The 16,855-nt window shown below is 40.0% G+C and overlaps 1 protein-coding gene across 2 annotated transcripts in view; it reads left to right on the plus strand.

Moving 5' to 3' along the window:
• The window catches only part of TMEM245 (transmembrane protein 245), a 76,842-nt gene that overhangs the window by 3,775 nt on the left and 56,212 nt on the right, over positions 1–16,855 (plus strand). For both annotated transcript variants that reach the window (XM_043927355.1, XM_043927356.1), the window contains exons 2-3: positions 5,018–5,135; positions 6,653–6,754. In XM_043927355.1, the coding sequence (XP_043783290.1) occupies positions 5,018–5,135; positions 6,653–6,754 (220 nt within the window). The remainder of the gene's footprint in view (positions 1–5,017; positions 5,136–6,652; positions 6,755–16,855) is intronic.

Raw genomic sequence — 16,855 nt, forward strand, 5'->3', positions numbered from 1 at the left:
TGTTCATTCAGTAAATGGTACTTACTCAATAGACCTATCAGCAGTTGACGGCCCTTTGTCATCAAGACCTTCACTAAAGATTTTAAAATGTTTTCCTCCAGTATGTTGTGGAGGAACATTTTTTAGTTTAATTATTTTTTTAAGTACAAATTGATTTTAATTATTAGGGAGAAAAAATAGAAGAATATCAGGGTTGGACTACCCACACATGGTTCCCCCAGACACCCCTGAATTCCTGTCATCTAGAAATCTTAGTCACCTCTCTTTTATCCTTATACCTGTTCATTTATTTCCAAGTCCTATCCCGTTTTCCTTTGTAGGGTCTTCAGCACCTGTGTTTTCCTTTGTTACCACATTATCCTTCCCATTCAGTTTCTATTCCCCTTTCTTTGGGGTTCCTTCAGTCTCCTAGCTCTTCTCTTCTCCTAGTACTCCATCCTACCTGCCAGTGAAATACTAAGCATTTATAATATGGGCAATTGTAAAAAAACAGTTTCAAATATTGTATTGACTTGGTGATTTTCTAAACACCAGGGGAAAAAAAATCATCTATTGCACCAGACTCAGATATATCTCAGTCCTTAGGGTCCTGGTCATCTTCGCTTGGTGTAGGGCTATCAAGATAAATCTAAAAAGCTCGCCTTCCTGCTCCACCATTTTTCTTTGCTGGGAGTGTTTTAGGTGTTCCTCTCTCCTTTAGTTCAGAATTGTTAGAACATTTGAAGACATTTACAGTTTTTGTGGTAGTAATGGATTTGTTTTCTCCATGGCCTCTGATTGCATTGTTTCCATTTTACTTCATAAAGAAACATAAAGTGGAAAGAACAGTGGCTGAAAGATAGGAGTGTAAATTCTAAACTGGACTCTGTCAGTAGCTTGCCTTGTGACTTTGAACAAACCAGGACCCATCTCTGGGCTACTCGACCCTAGTTGTGTGAAGTGTTGGCTTATCTTGAATGATGTCTAATTATCATCCTAATTTTAGAGAGCTTGAAGAACCTGCTGAGGGAATTCCTAGGTGGTGTTAGTAGTAAAGAACCCGCCTGCCAATGCAGGAGACACAAGAGACATGGGTTTGATCCACAGGTTGGGAAGATCCCCTGGAGGAGGACATGGCAACCCATTCCAGTATTCTTGCATGGAGAATACGGGAATGGACAGAGCAGCCTAGTGGGCTACAGTCCGTGGGGTCGCACAGAATTGAACACGATTGAAGTGGCTTAGGGCTTCCCTTGTGCCTCAACTGGTAAAGAATCCGCCTGCAATGCAGGAGACCTGGGTTCGATCCCTGGGTTGGGAAGATCCCCTGGAGGAGGACGTGGCAACCCATTCCAGTATTCTTGCATGGAGAATACTGGAATGGACAGAGCAGCCTGGTGGGCTACAGTCCGTGGGGTCGCACAGAATTGAACATGATTGAAGTGGCTTAGCACGCATGCAGGGTTCCTGGATATTTGGTTTTACAGATCCTAAGAGTTTGGTAGTACTGCCACCAAGGCTCTTTGGGATTGTAGATTAGCCAGCTGGCCAGGCCTACTCCATTCCACTTCTAGGTGTGTTTTGCTTGCCTGGCAACAGTAAGGAGGAAAGTTTTCCAGTGCTTAGGTTCTTTCTCACGTAAAGACTTTGATTATAAAATATTCTTGACTCTAAGTTGCCACATCGTGAGGAGAATAGAGTTTGCAAATTATAATAAAATGGTTTTAAAGGAGATTGAAATATCTGAAACAATGATCTGATTAGGGCTATGATTTGATCATGCATGCATGCATGCGTGTTAAGTCGCTTCAGTTGTGTCCGACTCTTGAGTTTGCTTTAAAAAATTTGAAGTATGCGATCTCTCATTTTTTTCCTTGCTGTGCAAGTGATACTAATTCCTTAGGAATACAGCTAAGAAACAAAAACTTGTTAGAGACTGGTTGAAAAGTATCGTAGGCTTCAAATCTGAAAGCACGTCCTCTGTGATCCTCTGGTTCAGCTTCTCACTGAGGGCACATTCTCCTACTTGGTCTTCTGCATCAGCTTTTGCTCAAACTTTTAGTGATAGTATCTTATTTCCTTTTTAGATTTGTTGTTGTTCTGTCGCTCAGTTGTGTCCAACTCTTTGCAGCCCCATGGACTGCAGCGCCAGGCTTCCCTGTCCTTCACTATCTCCCGGAGCTTGCTCAAACTCATGTCCATGGAGTCGATGATGCCATCTGACCATCTCAATCTCTGTTGCCCCCTTCTCCTCCTGCTCTCAAATCAGTTTATTAGAAGAATTCATCATATTAAGCTGAAATATGTTGCTTCCTAATTTCCACCTGTGATTTCTGCTCTCAGAACTATAGAAAATTGTCTGTTGCCTCTCTCAGATGACATTTCCCCAGCTATTTGAAGATAGCTGTTGAATCTTGTTATTTCCTTCTCTTTCCTAAGCTGAACAATTCCCCCCCACCCTGCACCTGTATCTCCTATATTGTAATTTCCATTTCTTTTTGCACTCTGAATTTTATTGCCCAGGTGGTTTGATAGTGCAAGTCACTGAAACACTTTCCCTAATGTACTTTTATTAATAGGCATTCACACCAGTTATACTTCTGACGAGCTATTCTCTTCCCATTCTGTATTTATATAGCTGAGTTTTGAACCTAAAAGCAAAACTCTGCATTCTTCTCTATTAAATTTAATCTTACTTGGTTAGCCCATTGTTCTAGTTTCAGAATATCTTTTTGAATCATTTATATTCACTATTCCCAACTTTGTGTAATCCGCAAATTCAACTAATACACCTTCTAGTCTTTCATCTAAATTGCTGAGTGCATGTTTAAAAAACAGGGCTGATTATGCTTGTGTCACATACCTCTGAAGACTAACCATTTGCCGAGGATAATTTTTATTTATTTATTTTTTTAAATTTATTTTTTATTTTTTCTGAGGATCATTTTTAAAGAAAATTTCAGGAATTTGTAGTCATCAAAATCAACTGTTTTTATTTTCCCTTGTGAATACTGGAGCAGCTTTTCCTCTTTATTTTTCTGGCACTACCCTTTTTTCTCCTTATTGTTAAGAAAGTAGATTCTGGACCCAGATCCCCAGGTTCTAATCTTGACTCACTTTTTAGGTGTATTACCTTGGGCAAGTGTTCTTTGAAGTCTCAATTTCTTTCATCTCTAAAATGAGAATGATAACAGTGCTTATTTCCTGGGGTTATATGGGTTAAGTGAGTTCATGTATATAATGTGCTAATATAGAGCAAGGCCTAGCCCATGGTAAGTGCTATATAAGTGTATTGTTGTTACACACAGATTTTGTTCTGAGCTCTACCAGCCTATCTCAAAATTCTCTAAATTCCCAGGGTTAAATCTGTGTGGTCCTACGAGCTTGAACTTTTTTGAGGCAGCTGTAGGCTCACTTCCCATGTGCTCATACATCTGGAATTTTAGATCTCTAATATTTCATCTTACTTGTTGCTTGAAGAAGAATATTTTAATGTCCTTTTCGTTATGAAAGAATTAGTGCTTATTAAAGACAACTGGGAAATTACCAAAAAATCTTATCACCTAAATACAACTTATTAGTACATTTCCTTCCCCCCACCATGAAATAGATATAATCCTGTCTTATATGTTTATTGTATTTTGCTTTTTCCTTAATAATATCTTAGGAATATTCTAAGTTATGTAGTCTTTATTTAATAAAGCCTGCTTTAATGATTGCATAACATTGTATTGAGTGAATCATTCAGAGTTAACCATGTCCCAGTTATTGAAACTTTAGGTTATTAATTTTTCAAGGTCCTAAATTAGACTATGATGAGGTTCTTTACATTTTACCCTTTTTCAGAGCTTATCATTATTTAATAAGGTCCCCAAACTGAATTCTCATGTCTGAAGCTATAAACATATTTTAGACCTGAAGAGTATTTTGACAGAGATGATCAAAATAAAGTAGGTAGTTTTTTTCTGTCTTTTGTAGTAACCATATCAGTTTTCTTCATTCTCTGGGTTACAGCTTAAAGTCCTTTTTGTTTTGTTTTAATTTGTCTATATTTTTTTCAAGGTTCAGGTTATTTTAATAAAATGTTGATGCTTGCTTTTGTTCTATTCTTTCCATCTTTTGTGTGTGTTCTATTAAAATATGAGGTTATTTGAGAGTTTCTGTGTCAGCTGCATTGATGGTTTGTGAGTACTTAGAGTCATTTGGTTTTAGTGTAGGCAAAAACTGAGGAGGGGGCTCTGGTTCACCTGTTCTGTCTTCCTGTTTTTTCCTCTGGTAATATTTTTTTCAGCTATACTTCCTCAACTGTGTGTAACTCTGGACTAGGTTTTAACCATCTGTTACCTAGGTTATTTCAGCAGGGTCACACTTCAGCTGCCTGCCTTCTTTTTAGCTTTCAAAAAGTTCTTTTAGTGGTAACAAGCATATTTTCATAGGTTGTAATTGAATCTTTTAGCCTGCTTCTTTTTCGAAAGCTTCCTTTCTTTCTCTCTTTTTTGGCCATTGTGTGAGGCTTTCAGGACCTTTGTTCCCCAACCAGGGATCGAACCCAGCTCTCCTACTGCCGTTCCCTTCCAGGGGTGGAAGTGTGGAGGTCTAACCACTGGACTCTCAAGGGAATTCCCACTTGTTTCTTCTTTTCTTTTGTAAACATTAATCTATAGAGAAAACTTTTAAGAATTCCACAAAGTGAAGCTCTTAATTGAAATCCATGGCTTAAAAATTGAGTATCTTAAGTATCTTTATGCATGCTGTAGCTTTTGAACTTAAATGAAACTATATTTATGTATTTTTTGTTAAAGATATTATCACTGCATGGGGTTTTAATAATAACATTAAACAAACCTGTTTATTTCAAAACTTGATTTATCAAGGAAGAGGAAGAGAACCTATGCCCTCTTCTGTTAGCACCACCAGCGGTCATCCACGTTGTTCCCACAGGTCTCATGCTATGTAGAGGCTTGCAAGTTTTATATAATTGTATGTTTATTTCACATGTATATATTTTACAGCTGTGTCTGTATTTCATTTATTTAAGATCTGGACCTTGGTAGTTGGCTATGTGTTGGCTGTTTCATTCAAGTGGAATGCAAGCACTGAACGCTACTTGAGAGCAATGTCAATTCCTGTCTGGATTATATTGCTTTTTCATTTAGGTGGGTCTGTTTTTTTTCCCTAAGAAAGTCTAGCTTAAGGTCAGCGGCGGCTGACCATGTGAATCAAAGCGAATTTTTTGAAGTTTTACGTGTTGCATTTAAAATTCTTTAGTCATTTGAAAATGTTCTGGCTTAAACAGTCATTAATCTTGAATGAAAATGTTATACTTTAAGATATCTACTTTTAATTATATGGAATGTCCATTTTCAAAAAGTTCTTTTAAGAATAAATATTGATATATCTTAAAAAGTAGAACACACTTGGACTATCCTGGCTGTTTCTGAGTGTCTTACTTAAGAAAGATATAGATAAGCAGTAAAAATGATAAGAGGTGCTCAAAATCATGTGAGAGGAACTATTAAGGGAACCAAAGATGTTTACTCTCCATAAGAGCAGAGCACCGGGGCTACAGGGGAGGGGAGAGGTGGAGATGGAACGATATCAAATATGGAAACCTGTTTCACATATTTGAAGGATTCTGTGAAAGAGTGGTTTAAACAGATCTCTCTAACCATTTGGGGCAAGTGTCAGAGCAAGGAGTAGCTTCAGAGAGACACGACTCTGTTTAACATAAAGGATGATCAGTGTCAGAGCTGTTCAAAGTAATGAGTTCCCTGTTATTTGAGACTCTTCACTGTTAGCTGAGAGGCTGCTAGGATGTTGTAGAGTGATTTTTCAGGGACTGATTTATCTTTAAATCAGTCTTTAAATTTATCTTTAAAACTTGATGGAAACATCAAGTTCTAGTTTAAAAACAAAATTCAGTAACCTAGAGTAGTAGATAGCCTATTAGAAGTAGTTTTTAGAGCTGCTTATTGTTAGAAAAAAAACTAGAGTTGATTGGAAGTATGTCTTTGCTCAGAATCTGATAAGGAACAAAGCATAACTTTCTAGCTTGCTGACTTGGAATGTTAAAGGAATTTCTCAACAAGATCCCCTTATATCTGTTGGGATTCATTTTGAGTTTGGGGAAGGTAGAGGAGGGAGATTGGCAGGTATGTTCCTAAGCCTCTAGACCAGCTCAGGGAAATACAAATGGCTTTTGATCCTTGGCCACCTGTTAGGTTACATTAAAGCTTTTTGCCATGCTCCTGTGGGCCGTTCCACTCTTTCTTGAGAGGTAGAATTCACACCCAGCTATTTTCAGGAGGGCAAGTCAGACACCATGACTTAAGGTTCTGTGCCTGATGCAGGTCCTTCTGGGGTTAGATGTGGGGCTTGATGGTCCTAAACCCTGAATGTGCTTTAGAATGGACTTGATTCCTCAGGAAACATGCCCCTTAGAGGTAGACTGGCACACCCTCATTCTTTAGAGCGGGGCTGGATTTCCTGAGAGGAGCCCTGAATTGAGGTTTCAGCTGTCTGGTGGCCTTTAAAAAAATTTTTTTTCCCTGTGAAACTATTTTCTTATTCACATATTTTGCCAAATTGTTCTGTCAGTCTACTAAACTGAGTCTTTAAAGGCAAGTGCTAGGTTTTTATTTCACTAAACATGTTGATTCTTAATGATTTGCAGCATCCTTGGCTGGCTCATGGAGAATTCCAGTATTCCTGGTTATTGTTTTCCTGATGTCTGTGGGCACCCTCTATGAAAAACAGAATGGAAAAGAGTCTTCTGGTAAGAAATAGGGCATACTGTTAATATTATTCTTAAGAAGTATTTGGGAGAGTAACTTTATTTTAAAACATGCTGTGATGAACTGCTTTATTTCGGTGGTGTTTTCTGAACAGAAAATAAATTTGTTTAAAATATTTTAGGTAGTTAAACCATGTCCCAACCCCCCTTTTTGCATTTTTAATTGAGGTTTAATTCATGTAACATAAAAGTTAACCATTTTAAAGTGGCGTTTAGTAAAATCACAGTGCCGTGCAGTCGTTGCTTCCTTCTCGTTCGTTTTCGTCACCCCACAGGGAAGCCCTGTGCCATTAAGCAGCTAGCCATAAAGTTGGGCTATTTATTTGAGATTTTTTTTTTTTTTTTGCTGTAAATTGCCGTCTTAGAAGTGCTTTTGTATCCCGTAAGTTTTGATGTGTTGTATTTCCATTTTCTTTGGCTCAAGATACTGTCTGATTTATTCTTTGATACATTGGTTAACCAGAAATATGTCATTTAATTTCCACATGTTGTGTTCTATCTAACAAACCAATGCCAGATCCAAGGTTATGAATATTTACAGTCCCTGTAGATCTTGTATCCTGCAACTTCGCTGAATCTGTTTATTAGCTTGAATAGTTTTTGTGACTTCTTTAGGATTTTGCACATGTAGGGTCGTTTCTCTGCATAGTTTTACTTCTTTTCTAATTTGGATGCCTTTTATTCTTATCTTGGCCTCATTGCTCTGGCTACAACTCCCACTGCAATGTCGAATATACCATCTTGTTTTAAAGATTATTTTTGAGATATTGGTTGCAAGTGACCTTTATCTAGACTAGTTTGTTGAAGATACTAATCACAGGGCTATTTGTGGCACTTTTGTGTATTTGTGCAGTTACTTTATAGAAGTTTTTAAAATTAAATCACCCTTTATTATTTTATTTGATAGTTGAATAATGTCTGACAATTGTAGAACATCTTTTGTTCATAAATATTTGTTTAGAATTTTATAATAACGACCTGAAACAAAGAAATTTTACTTACCTCTGTTACAGTGGGAAATAGGAAAGATTCTATTTTATTTTATATCTTGCTGTCTAAGTTTTCTTTTTTCAACCTGTCTTCCTGTGATTATTTGTTGAAGTAAACTTCCTGTTTTGGCAACTACTATAGAAAGTTTGGTGGTTTCCACTTGTTCCTCTGGTCAGCTTAGTCTCCTTTTTTCTCCTTTCCCCTAGTAGTGATTCAGACAGCTCTGCTTAATCCCATGACAGTTATTTCCTTCTTTTTTTTTTCCTTCTGCCTTTGTTTTTTTTTTTTTTTCAGTTGAGGTATATTTGACATATATCATTATATTAGTCTTAGGTGTACAACAATGGTTCCATGTTTGTGTATATCACCACACTGAATCTAGTTAACATCTGTCACCTTACATAGTTAACCAAAATTTTTTTTGTGATGAGGGCTTCTAAGACCTACTCTCTTAGCAACTTTCAAATCTACAGTAAGGCAGATTAACTTTAGTTAGTTAAGATTAGCAATAGTCACTGTGCTGCACATTATATCTCCGTGACTTATTAATTTCATAAGTGGAAGTTGGTACCTTTTGACTCCCGTCACTCATTTTTCCCACCCCCTACCTCCAGTTCTGGCAGCCCGCAGTCTGTTCTCTGTATCTATGAGCTTGCTGTTTTCAGATTCCACATATAAGTGAGGTCACACAGTGTTTGTTTTTCTCTAACTCATTTCACTTAGCATAGTGCCCTCAAGGTTCATCCATGTTGTTGCAAATAACAAGATTTCATTCTTTTTTATAGCTGAATAATATTCCTCTGTGTGTGTGTGTATCACATTTTCTGTCTTTCTTTTCATTAGTGGACCCTCAAGTTGTTTCTGTATCATGGCTCTTCTAAATAATGCCGCAGTGAACATGGGGGGTGCATGTCTTTTCGAGTTAGCATTCTTATTTTCTTTAGATATGTACCCTAAAGTGAAATTGCTGGATCATATGATAGTTCTGTTTTTACTATTTTGAGTACAGTTTTGTCCCTTTGACTGCTTTTCTCCAGGGCTAAGTAAGTATTTCATTGCAATTATATGAATAAGGTAGGTCTAACCAAGGGTTTCAGATAGGTTTTTCTCTTGGGTGTAAATTCTAGTCAGCTGGTGATGGCAGCCTCGGGAGCTGTGAGCACAGGGTTTCTAAGACCCAAGTTTTGAGCTTGGAAAAATAGACTATTTGTGTGATTATTATTCTTCCCCATAAACCTAGGCAGTTGTGTGCCAGTACACAAACCAGATTTCTGGGATTCGTATCCTAGCCTGTTACAAGAAAGGACGTCACAGACGCAGAAAAATGTTGAGAGCAGATTTGGAAACGTCGGTTTTCCTTGTTTTGTTCACTCATTCCAGCCTAATCAAGAATAGGTTATTCTTGATTTAGAATCCTTTTATGGACTTCTAGTGTAGATAATCCTCATCATAAAATACAATTTGCCTAACTTTTTAAAAAATTTCTGTATATTTTTTCCCTCTTGCCCCTGGAACCGTGTATTTTTAGGCATCAGAGCTCAGGCCATGTTGGGCCAACCTTCCCCTGTTTCATAGCCCCGTCCCTCCTGTAGGTGTCACTGTAATGTAGTGAGGCGCGGGGTGCCTCAGCGTCCTGCCTGCATGTGCGTCTGTTCCTCCTCCTGTCCCGCTGTAGGGCTTGCTCTTGTATCCTCGTCCCCTGTGTAAGCGTTTTTCTCTGTGTCTTCTGAGCTCTGAATCTTGTGCTGCTTTACAACCTGTGGTTCGCTGGATTCACAGAATTAATCCTTTAGATGTCACCAGACTTCAAAGCATGAATTTGTTTAGGGCCCAGTGGAAACAGTGTCAGACTTTATTTTTGGGGGCTCCAAAATCACAGCAGATGATGACTGCAGCCATGAAATTAAAAGACGCTTACTCCTTGGAAGGAAAGTTATGACCAACCTAGATAGCATATTTAAAAGCAGAGACATTACTTTGCCAACAGAGGTCTGTCTAGTCAAGGCTATGATTTTTCCAGTAGTCATGTATGGATGTGACAGTTGGATGGTGAAGAAAGCTGAGCGCCGAAGAATTGATGCTTTTGAACTGTGGTGTTGGAGAAGACTCTTGAGAGTCCCTTGGACTGCAATGAGATGCAACCAGTCCATCCTAAAGGAGATCAGTCCTGGGTGTTCATTGGAAGGACTGATGTTGGAAACTCCAATACTTTGGCCACCTCATGAGAAGAGTTGACTCATTGGAAAAAACCCTGATGCTGGGAGGGATTGGGGGCAGGAGGAGAAGGGGATGACAGAGGATGAGATGGCTGGATGGCATCACTGACTCAATGGACATGGGTTTGGGTAGACTCCGGGAGTTGGCGATGGACAGGGAGGCCTGGTGTGCTGCGGTTCATGGGGTTGCAAAGATTCGGACATGACTGAGCGACTGAACTGAACTGAACAGATCCAGAAAACTCTTCTTATGGATCATTTCTGGGTTAGTTTCAGTGGTTCTTTCTGAACCCAGGGGCCCTACTCAGTGCTTTTTTTCTTAGACCTTGGGGGCGCTTACTTGATATTTCTTGGAACCCCAGGATAGCGTAGGGAAAAACTGTTAAGTGTCTATCGTACTTTCCAGTGTACTATCTTTTTAAATCCACAAACAAAACAACCCCCCTCCCCAACCTTACAAAAGAAGTATCTACATTTTTTCGGGTGAAGACATTTAAAAATAGGTTAACTGACTTGCCCATAGTCAGACAGGTGACCCCTGGAGCTAAAATTTGAACCCAGTTCCTTGGCTCTCACCAATCCCAGTGTTCTTTCCTTCCACCTTTGACAGTCATCAGCCAACCTGAAAAAGTATCGGCTGTTAACTGAGTGCTTACCTCTCTCTCCCTCAGCTGTAGTTGTCCGTTCCTTTAGTCTTCATGTTGGCCCCGGTGGCTCACCACAAGTATAGCACCTAGCTTCTCTGCTTCTGGGGTCTCTGAAGTCTTACTTGGCAGAAGCCTGGAATCCAGCTTTGGTGTATTCCCTGGGCCTGGGAGAAAAGAGGAGCATGAGCAGTATTGCTTCCCGTGGATGAGGCCCTGTTAGGCTCTTAAAACTTGCCATCTCTTTTAATTTTCTTAGTACTCCAGTGTGATTAGTATTATATTTGTGGGACTTCCCTTGGTGGTCCAGTGGTTAAGAATCTGCCTTGTAATGCAGGGGATGCCAGTTCAATCACTGGTCACGGAACTAAGATTCTACATCCTGTGGGGTACCTAAGCCCATGCTCTGCAAGTAGAGCCTGTGAGCCCAAAGAAAAGATCCCTCATGATCCAACAAAGACCCTGCGGGCTGCAACTAAGACCTGATACGGCCAAATAAGTAAATAAATACATTTTTTAAAAAGTATGCTTGTTTTACTGGAGAAGGAAATGGCAACCCACTCCAGTATTCTTGCCTGGAGAATCCCATGGACAGAGGAGCCTGGCAGGCTACAGTTCATAGGGTCGCAGGAGTCGGACATGACTTAGTGATTAAACCAACACCACCATGCTTGTTTTACAGATGAAGAAAGTTGGCCATTTACTATGAATATGAGAAGTGCTTTTTCAGCAGCTAGGCAGACAAGCATAAAATGTATCTTTAATACTTGGACGCCCAGGATGAGACATACAGGCAGTTACACCTGGGCCTGCTCCTTCTGGAATTGCTCATTGTTTATGAGTGACCAGAAATAATCTTGATAAGGAAGCCTTCCTTGTCGCCTTGTTTGGTATAGCATGTGATATGAAGAAACAAGTTTTGTCCAGTTAAGCCCAAATTGGCCAAAGTAAAAGAGCAAACTAAGTTTTCTTACTGCTTATTTGTCCTTCGTCAATTCAGTTACATAGACCTGGAGATACTCCTAGTGGTCCATATCCAAGCCCTTATTACAGTGAAGTGGTACTAGAAGCCATTGAGGAGGAGATGTATTTTCCACACTTGTGATGGAAACAGAAGCCGTCTTCAAGGGGAACTTTGTTTACATGCTGGGAAGAGTTTACTTGATATAAAGGGCCTCCTTCCAGTAAGCATCTTTGGAGGTATTCCCAGAAACTTCAGCTAGCCCTGTGAAAGAGAACAAATTAGATCAAGTTTCTCCTTATTTAGACCGGCTTCCAAATATATTTCCCTCTATTATTAAAAAAAGCAGTTATTCTGCCCATTGTTGATTTAGCCATATCTACAGATATCTGAACATGTGATGTTTTTCTTATATACCAAACTATGAGTTTCTGTCCCCTGATGCTAGGCTGTCAATGTGGGTGGCCTGCTTATTTAGATCTGTGTGGGTTCCTGCCCTTTGGGCCTCCAGTTAATACTGACCCAGCCCCTGGGTGGACTGACACTTGAAACCTTGGATGCTGTTTCCTTTCTTTGTTTATAGTCCTTGGGTCTCAAGATTATGTTCCCTCCGTCTGTGTGCCTATTTTTAGCTGGGGCTTTTTTCCCAGTATCATGACTGCCTAGATTCTCAGTCCTGGCATTCTTCTGTCTAGTTTATCAATTCTGTGCCCAAACCCTTGGGGGTTTTGAAGTGCAGAAGGATATTACTAGACAAAAGTCATTAAAGTACATATCTATTTGATGAGTAAGAGCAGTTGCCAAATCTTACATCCATAACTTTCAAATCTGTTGATTTTCTCTGTCTGCTATTCTTTTTGTTCCTTTGTGAAGTTTTAGGCATTCTGAAACTTTGCAGAGTCATATGTGTATTAACCTAAAATGATACTGCATTGTTTTCATTAACGTAGCTAAGATTTATTAAATATTTATTGTATATTTTAGTGACATCAGCGAGTTGAAGAAAGAGTTTTTAAGCCGTAGTTGTGAGGATTTAATCTGTTGGTCTTAACTTTTCCTCAAGCTTTTTAGTGACGATTGTATGTAAGATGTTTTGTACAACTCAGTGTGGAGATCTAAAAATGTAAGGATAAGACTTAGGGAAATGGCTGTAATATAAAGCAGAAAGGGGATGAGAGGTACAGGCAAATACTATAGGCGTGCTGGTGGCTTTGCTTGTAGTTTATCCTGTCAAAGCCAACAGTTTTGATACGGATGGTGGTGACGATAGTATCATTTATTGAGCCAGTTTCTGTTAAGTCCTGCCTACCAGGCATTGCTCTAAGCATTTTTGTTCTAAGCATGAATTGTTTCAGTTAATTCTCACATGAGCTAGGAATTTACATTGGCTGCATTTGACACTTGAAGAGACTCAGACACCGAGATCTTAAGTAACCTGCCTGTTGTCGTCTGACAAGTAAGGAGTAGACCTGGGATTTGAACCTGGACAGTCTTGTTTCCCCGTCTGCGACCCCAGTCCCTGAGCTGTCCTGCCTCTGTGCATAGTCAGTATGAGCCCTTCCGTCCTCTGCTCCCATTTTCCTCCTGCCTCCTCTTGTCTCTCCGCTCTTATCATTGGACCCTGTGTTTCATCCTCATTAGACTTCTTAGAGTTCTCTGAACAATACAATCTGCTTGTTCTTGCCTTTGTGTCTTTACACTTGTTTTTTTTTTTTTGTCTTCCAGGAAAACTTTTCTACCTCTGTCCTCTAAGAGACCAGCTTCTTCATTTCTCCACAAGATAAACTTGTTCTGTCATCTTTGTCTGGCTAACTTATGTAGCTGGATTTCAAGGGTGGCATCTTTTACCATTCTTGTCAGATAGTCCCTTTGGAAACTCTTCCCTGACCTCCCAAGCGGGGGTTAGCTTTCTCTCCGTGATGCTCCCCCAAATATTCTACATTTCCATCTACCTTAGCTCTTAACATGCTGAATCATAACTGATAGTTTAGTATGGGGCTGAGCTTGAGACTGCAGTCTTAGTCTCTCATCCCAGCACGTAGCCCAGTCACCTGTTTGGTGAATGAATGCTTGTTGTGGTTGTTTAGGTGCTGAGTCAGGTACAACTCTTTGTGACCCCGTGGACTGTGGCCTGCCAAGCTCCTCTGTCCATGGGATTTCCCAGGCAAGAATACTGGAGTGGGTTGCCATTTCCTTCTCCAGGGGAATCTTCCCTACCCAGGGCTCAAACCTGCATCTCCTGCATTGGCAGACAGATTCTTTACCACTGACCCACTTGGGAAGGCGGCTGAATGCTTAGTGGGAGTCGAGAGGTATATACCAATGTACAAATGCCAAAATGGGGTGGGATCTTTCAGCTTAACTAAAAGCCAGTATTTGAGGAACTGTAAAATGATCTTGTCATTTTGGAGCTACCTAACCATCAAGGGACTTCTCAGTCTGTCAAAGAGGAGTCAACACTTCATCTTTTTCGCTTGTGAAAAGGAAGGTGTAGTAATTGAGGACCCAGGATTAGTCTTTAGTCTTCTGAGAGAATTCTTCGAGTTTTGACTGGAAGCATTTCTCCCTTTATTGTGCTGTCCCAGGCCATTAGTCATTAGGTGTTCCTAACCTTTGCTCTTAAGTGGAGCCCAAGAAATCTCTTGTGGGCACCCAAGAATCTAAGACCTCTCTGGTCTCTGGTGCAATCAGTTTGTGTTAAAAAATTTCTGTTTGACAGTCTGAAAAGCACTTTGGTATATCTAAAATCTCCATCCATTTCCCCCACATGTGGTCTGTCTGATCATAATTTGGAAACTTGGGGGATCATGGTTGAATCCTGAATTATTTCATCACCAAATCTGGTCATCGCTGACTCTCCCCTCCTTTATTATTTCATCACCAAATCTGGTCATCGCTGACTGTCCCTTGTCTCCTCAGTGTGGCTCCTCCCCAGCTTCTTCCCTGTAACCGCCACAGACCACGCTGTCCTCATGTCTTGCCTGCAGTGTTGCAGTAACGCACCCTCCTGTCCCTCTTCCTGGTCTTTTCTAATCTGTTCTTGATCAAACAGTAAGAACAGTCTTTTTGTATCCCTAAAACTGATTTATTTACAGAGTCGGGAGATGTGGTCATAAAAGGGCAACATAAGAGATCTTTGCAGCGATGAGACTTCTGTGTCTTGTATCCATGCTGACACTCTGTAGTAATGTGCTTCAGTTTTAAAAAATACTGCCATGGTGGGGAAGGGGACACTGGATAAAAGGTACACAGGATCGCTCTGTATTATTTCGTAAAACTTCATGTGATGTTACAATTATCTCAATAGTATTTCAATTAAAAAAAAACTCTTCAGTGCTTTCCTACTCCTCCTTTGGGATAAAGACTAAAGTCATTTAGTTTGGTCATCTGTGACTTTCATCATCTGGCTTGCCATCTCTGTGTTCCAGACACACTGACCTTTCACTGTCTTTAACATGCCAGCTTCTTCACTTACAGCCTTCTTATTCTCTTCCTTCTATTTAAAAGATTATACTTTCCTTTGGTTAATTCCTCCTCATCTTTTGTATATCAGCTTCATTTTTATTTCTTAAAGAAAGGCTTTTCCTGATTTCCCAGACTAAATCAGATTTCTTCAGTTAGGAACTCATAAAATACCCAGTATTTTTCCTTTATGGCAGTCATCATAATTTGTATACATTTGTTTATTTGTGTGGTCCTTTGATTCTTATCTGTCTATTTCACTAGACTCCACTGGGGCGGGGTCTGTATTTTTATTCTCAGCATTCAATACAGTGAGTAATGGAAACATGTAAGACATAAAAGACACTGTCTTTCTCTCTCAGCGCTTGTTCTCTTATTGGCATCAAATCAGCACTTTAGACACCTATGCCAGGAGAATAGGTCCCAATCCAGATATCTAATTTATGCTCTCTTCCCAGGTCATAACTTTGGATTTCTCTTGGCTTGCCTAAAAATAAGCCTCCTTCAGACGAAGACATTTATTAGAGGAGAGAAAGGATGTGATTGAGCAAGATGAGTGCTCTTGCTCCTGAGGGCTGAATCTACCAAAGAGCTGTCTCAGGCGTGGCCTGCTTACCTCTGGGAGGTGGCCAGCCTTGGATTTGTTGGGTATGTGAAGTTTATCTGGAGCTGAAATTCACTGACCTTCTGAAAGTCGTGGCTCTTTTCATCGGCCTGGCAGAACTTTATGTTGTCACATTGAATATCAGCCTACTGAGAGGTTCCAGCTCTATGAATGTGGGCATATGTATGATTTGGTGACTATTCTTAGTCGGACAGTGGAATTCATGCCAGCTAGTCTAAATAGAAAGAGGTATTGGTTAGCATAAAGGATTTGTACACACAGAATTTTTGGACAGATCAGACAGTTAAGCTTGGACCTGACATGCAGAAGCAATGCAACCAGGAGAAATGCTCAACAACACCCGAGGACTGTTTGAGCAGAAGTGCTACATAGTATTGCTGCTGCTCTTTGACACAGAGTTGGAAATCAGACGGCAGAACCTCTGGAACTCTGCTAAGTTCCTGCGGGAAAACCATGTGTCTCCATGACTGTGTCTGACATGAGAGCTTCCAAATTACAGTGAGTCGCTTAGGGCTTCCAAGTCTGCACAAGTGTGCCTGCACTGGTATTCCACTGCGTCACAGGTGAAACAGTAGCTGCAAAGGAGTCCAGGAAGCCCAGTCTTTAGCTTTCCAGTCTCCAGGGTACAGGAAAGCACACTGGAAACAGGTGTTGGGCGAGCTGCTCTGTGTTGTCTGCCATAGCAAATTAAAGGCTGACCGTTCCAGACAGACCTCATTGACCAGTGAATGTGTTTTTTGGATCTAGGCTAAACTTAGTTTACTACCTGTTAGGTACTTAACATGAGAACCTAGATTGTGAAACGGGGTAGTGATGATCTTTTAGATTCTCAGGTGGTAGATTTTGCCTGTGTTGAATTATGAACTTCATAGATATTCCGTTGACCCTCAAACCATGTCAGGGTTAGGGGCAGTGACTCCCCCATGCAGTCAAATATCTGTGAACTCCTATCTCTGTTTCAAAAACAAAGGAATTGATAAATGACTCACCCAAAGGCAGGAAGCTGAAACAGTTTGGGTAGAATCGGAATTCAAATCCTAGTTCCACCTGTGATCTCTCATTGAACAAAAGCTTTTCCCCATACTTAGTTAAAGATCTGTAAAATGAAAATACAGATATTATAGTTACTAGAAAAAAATCCACATATATGTGGACCTGCACAGTTCAAACCCATGTAGGTCGAGG

Source organism: Cervus elaphus, chromosome 16 (assembly GCF_910594005.1).
Source record: "Cervus elaphus chromosome 16, mCerEla1.1, whole genome shotgun sequence".
Classification (NCBI taxonomy): Eukaryota; Metazoa; Chordata; class Mammalia; order Artiodactyla; family Cervidae; genus Cervus; species Cervus elaphus.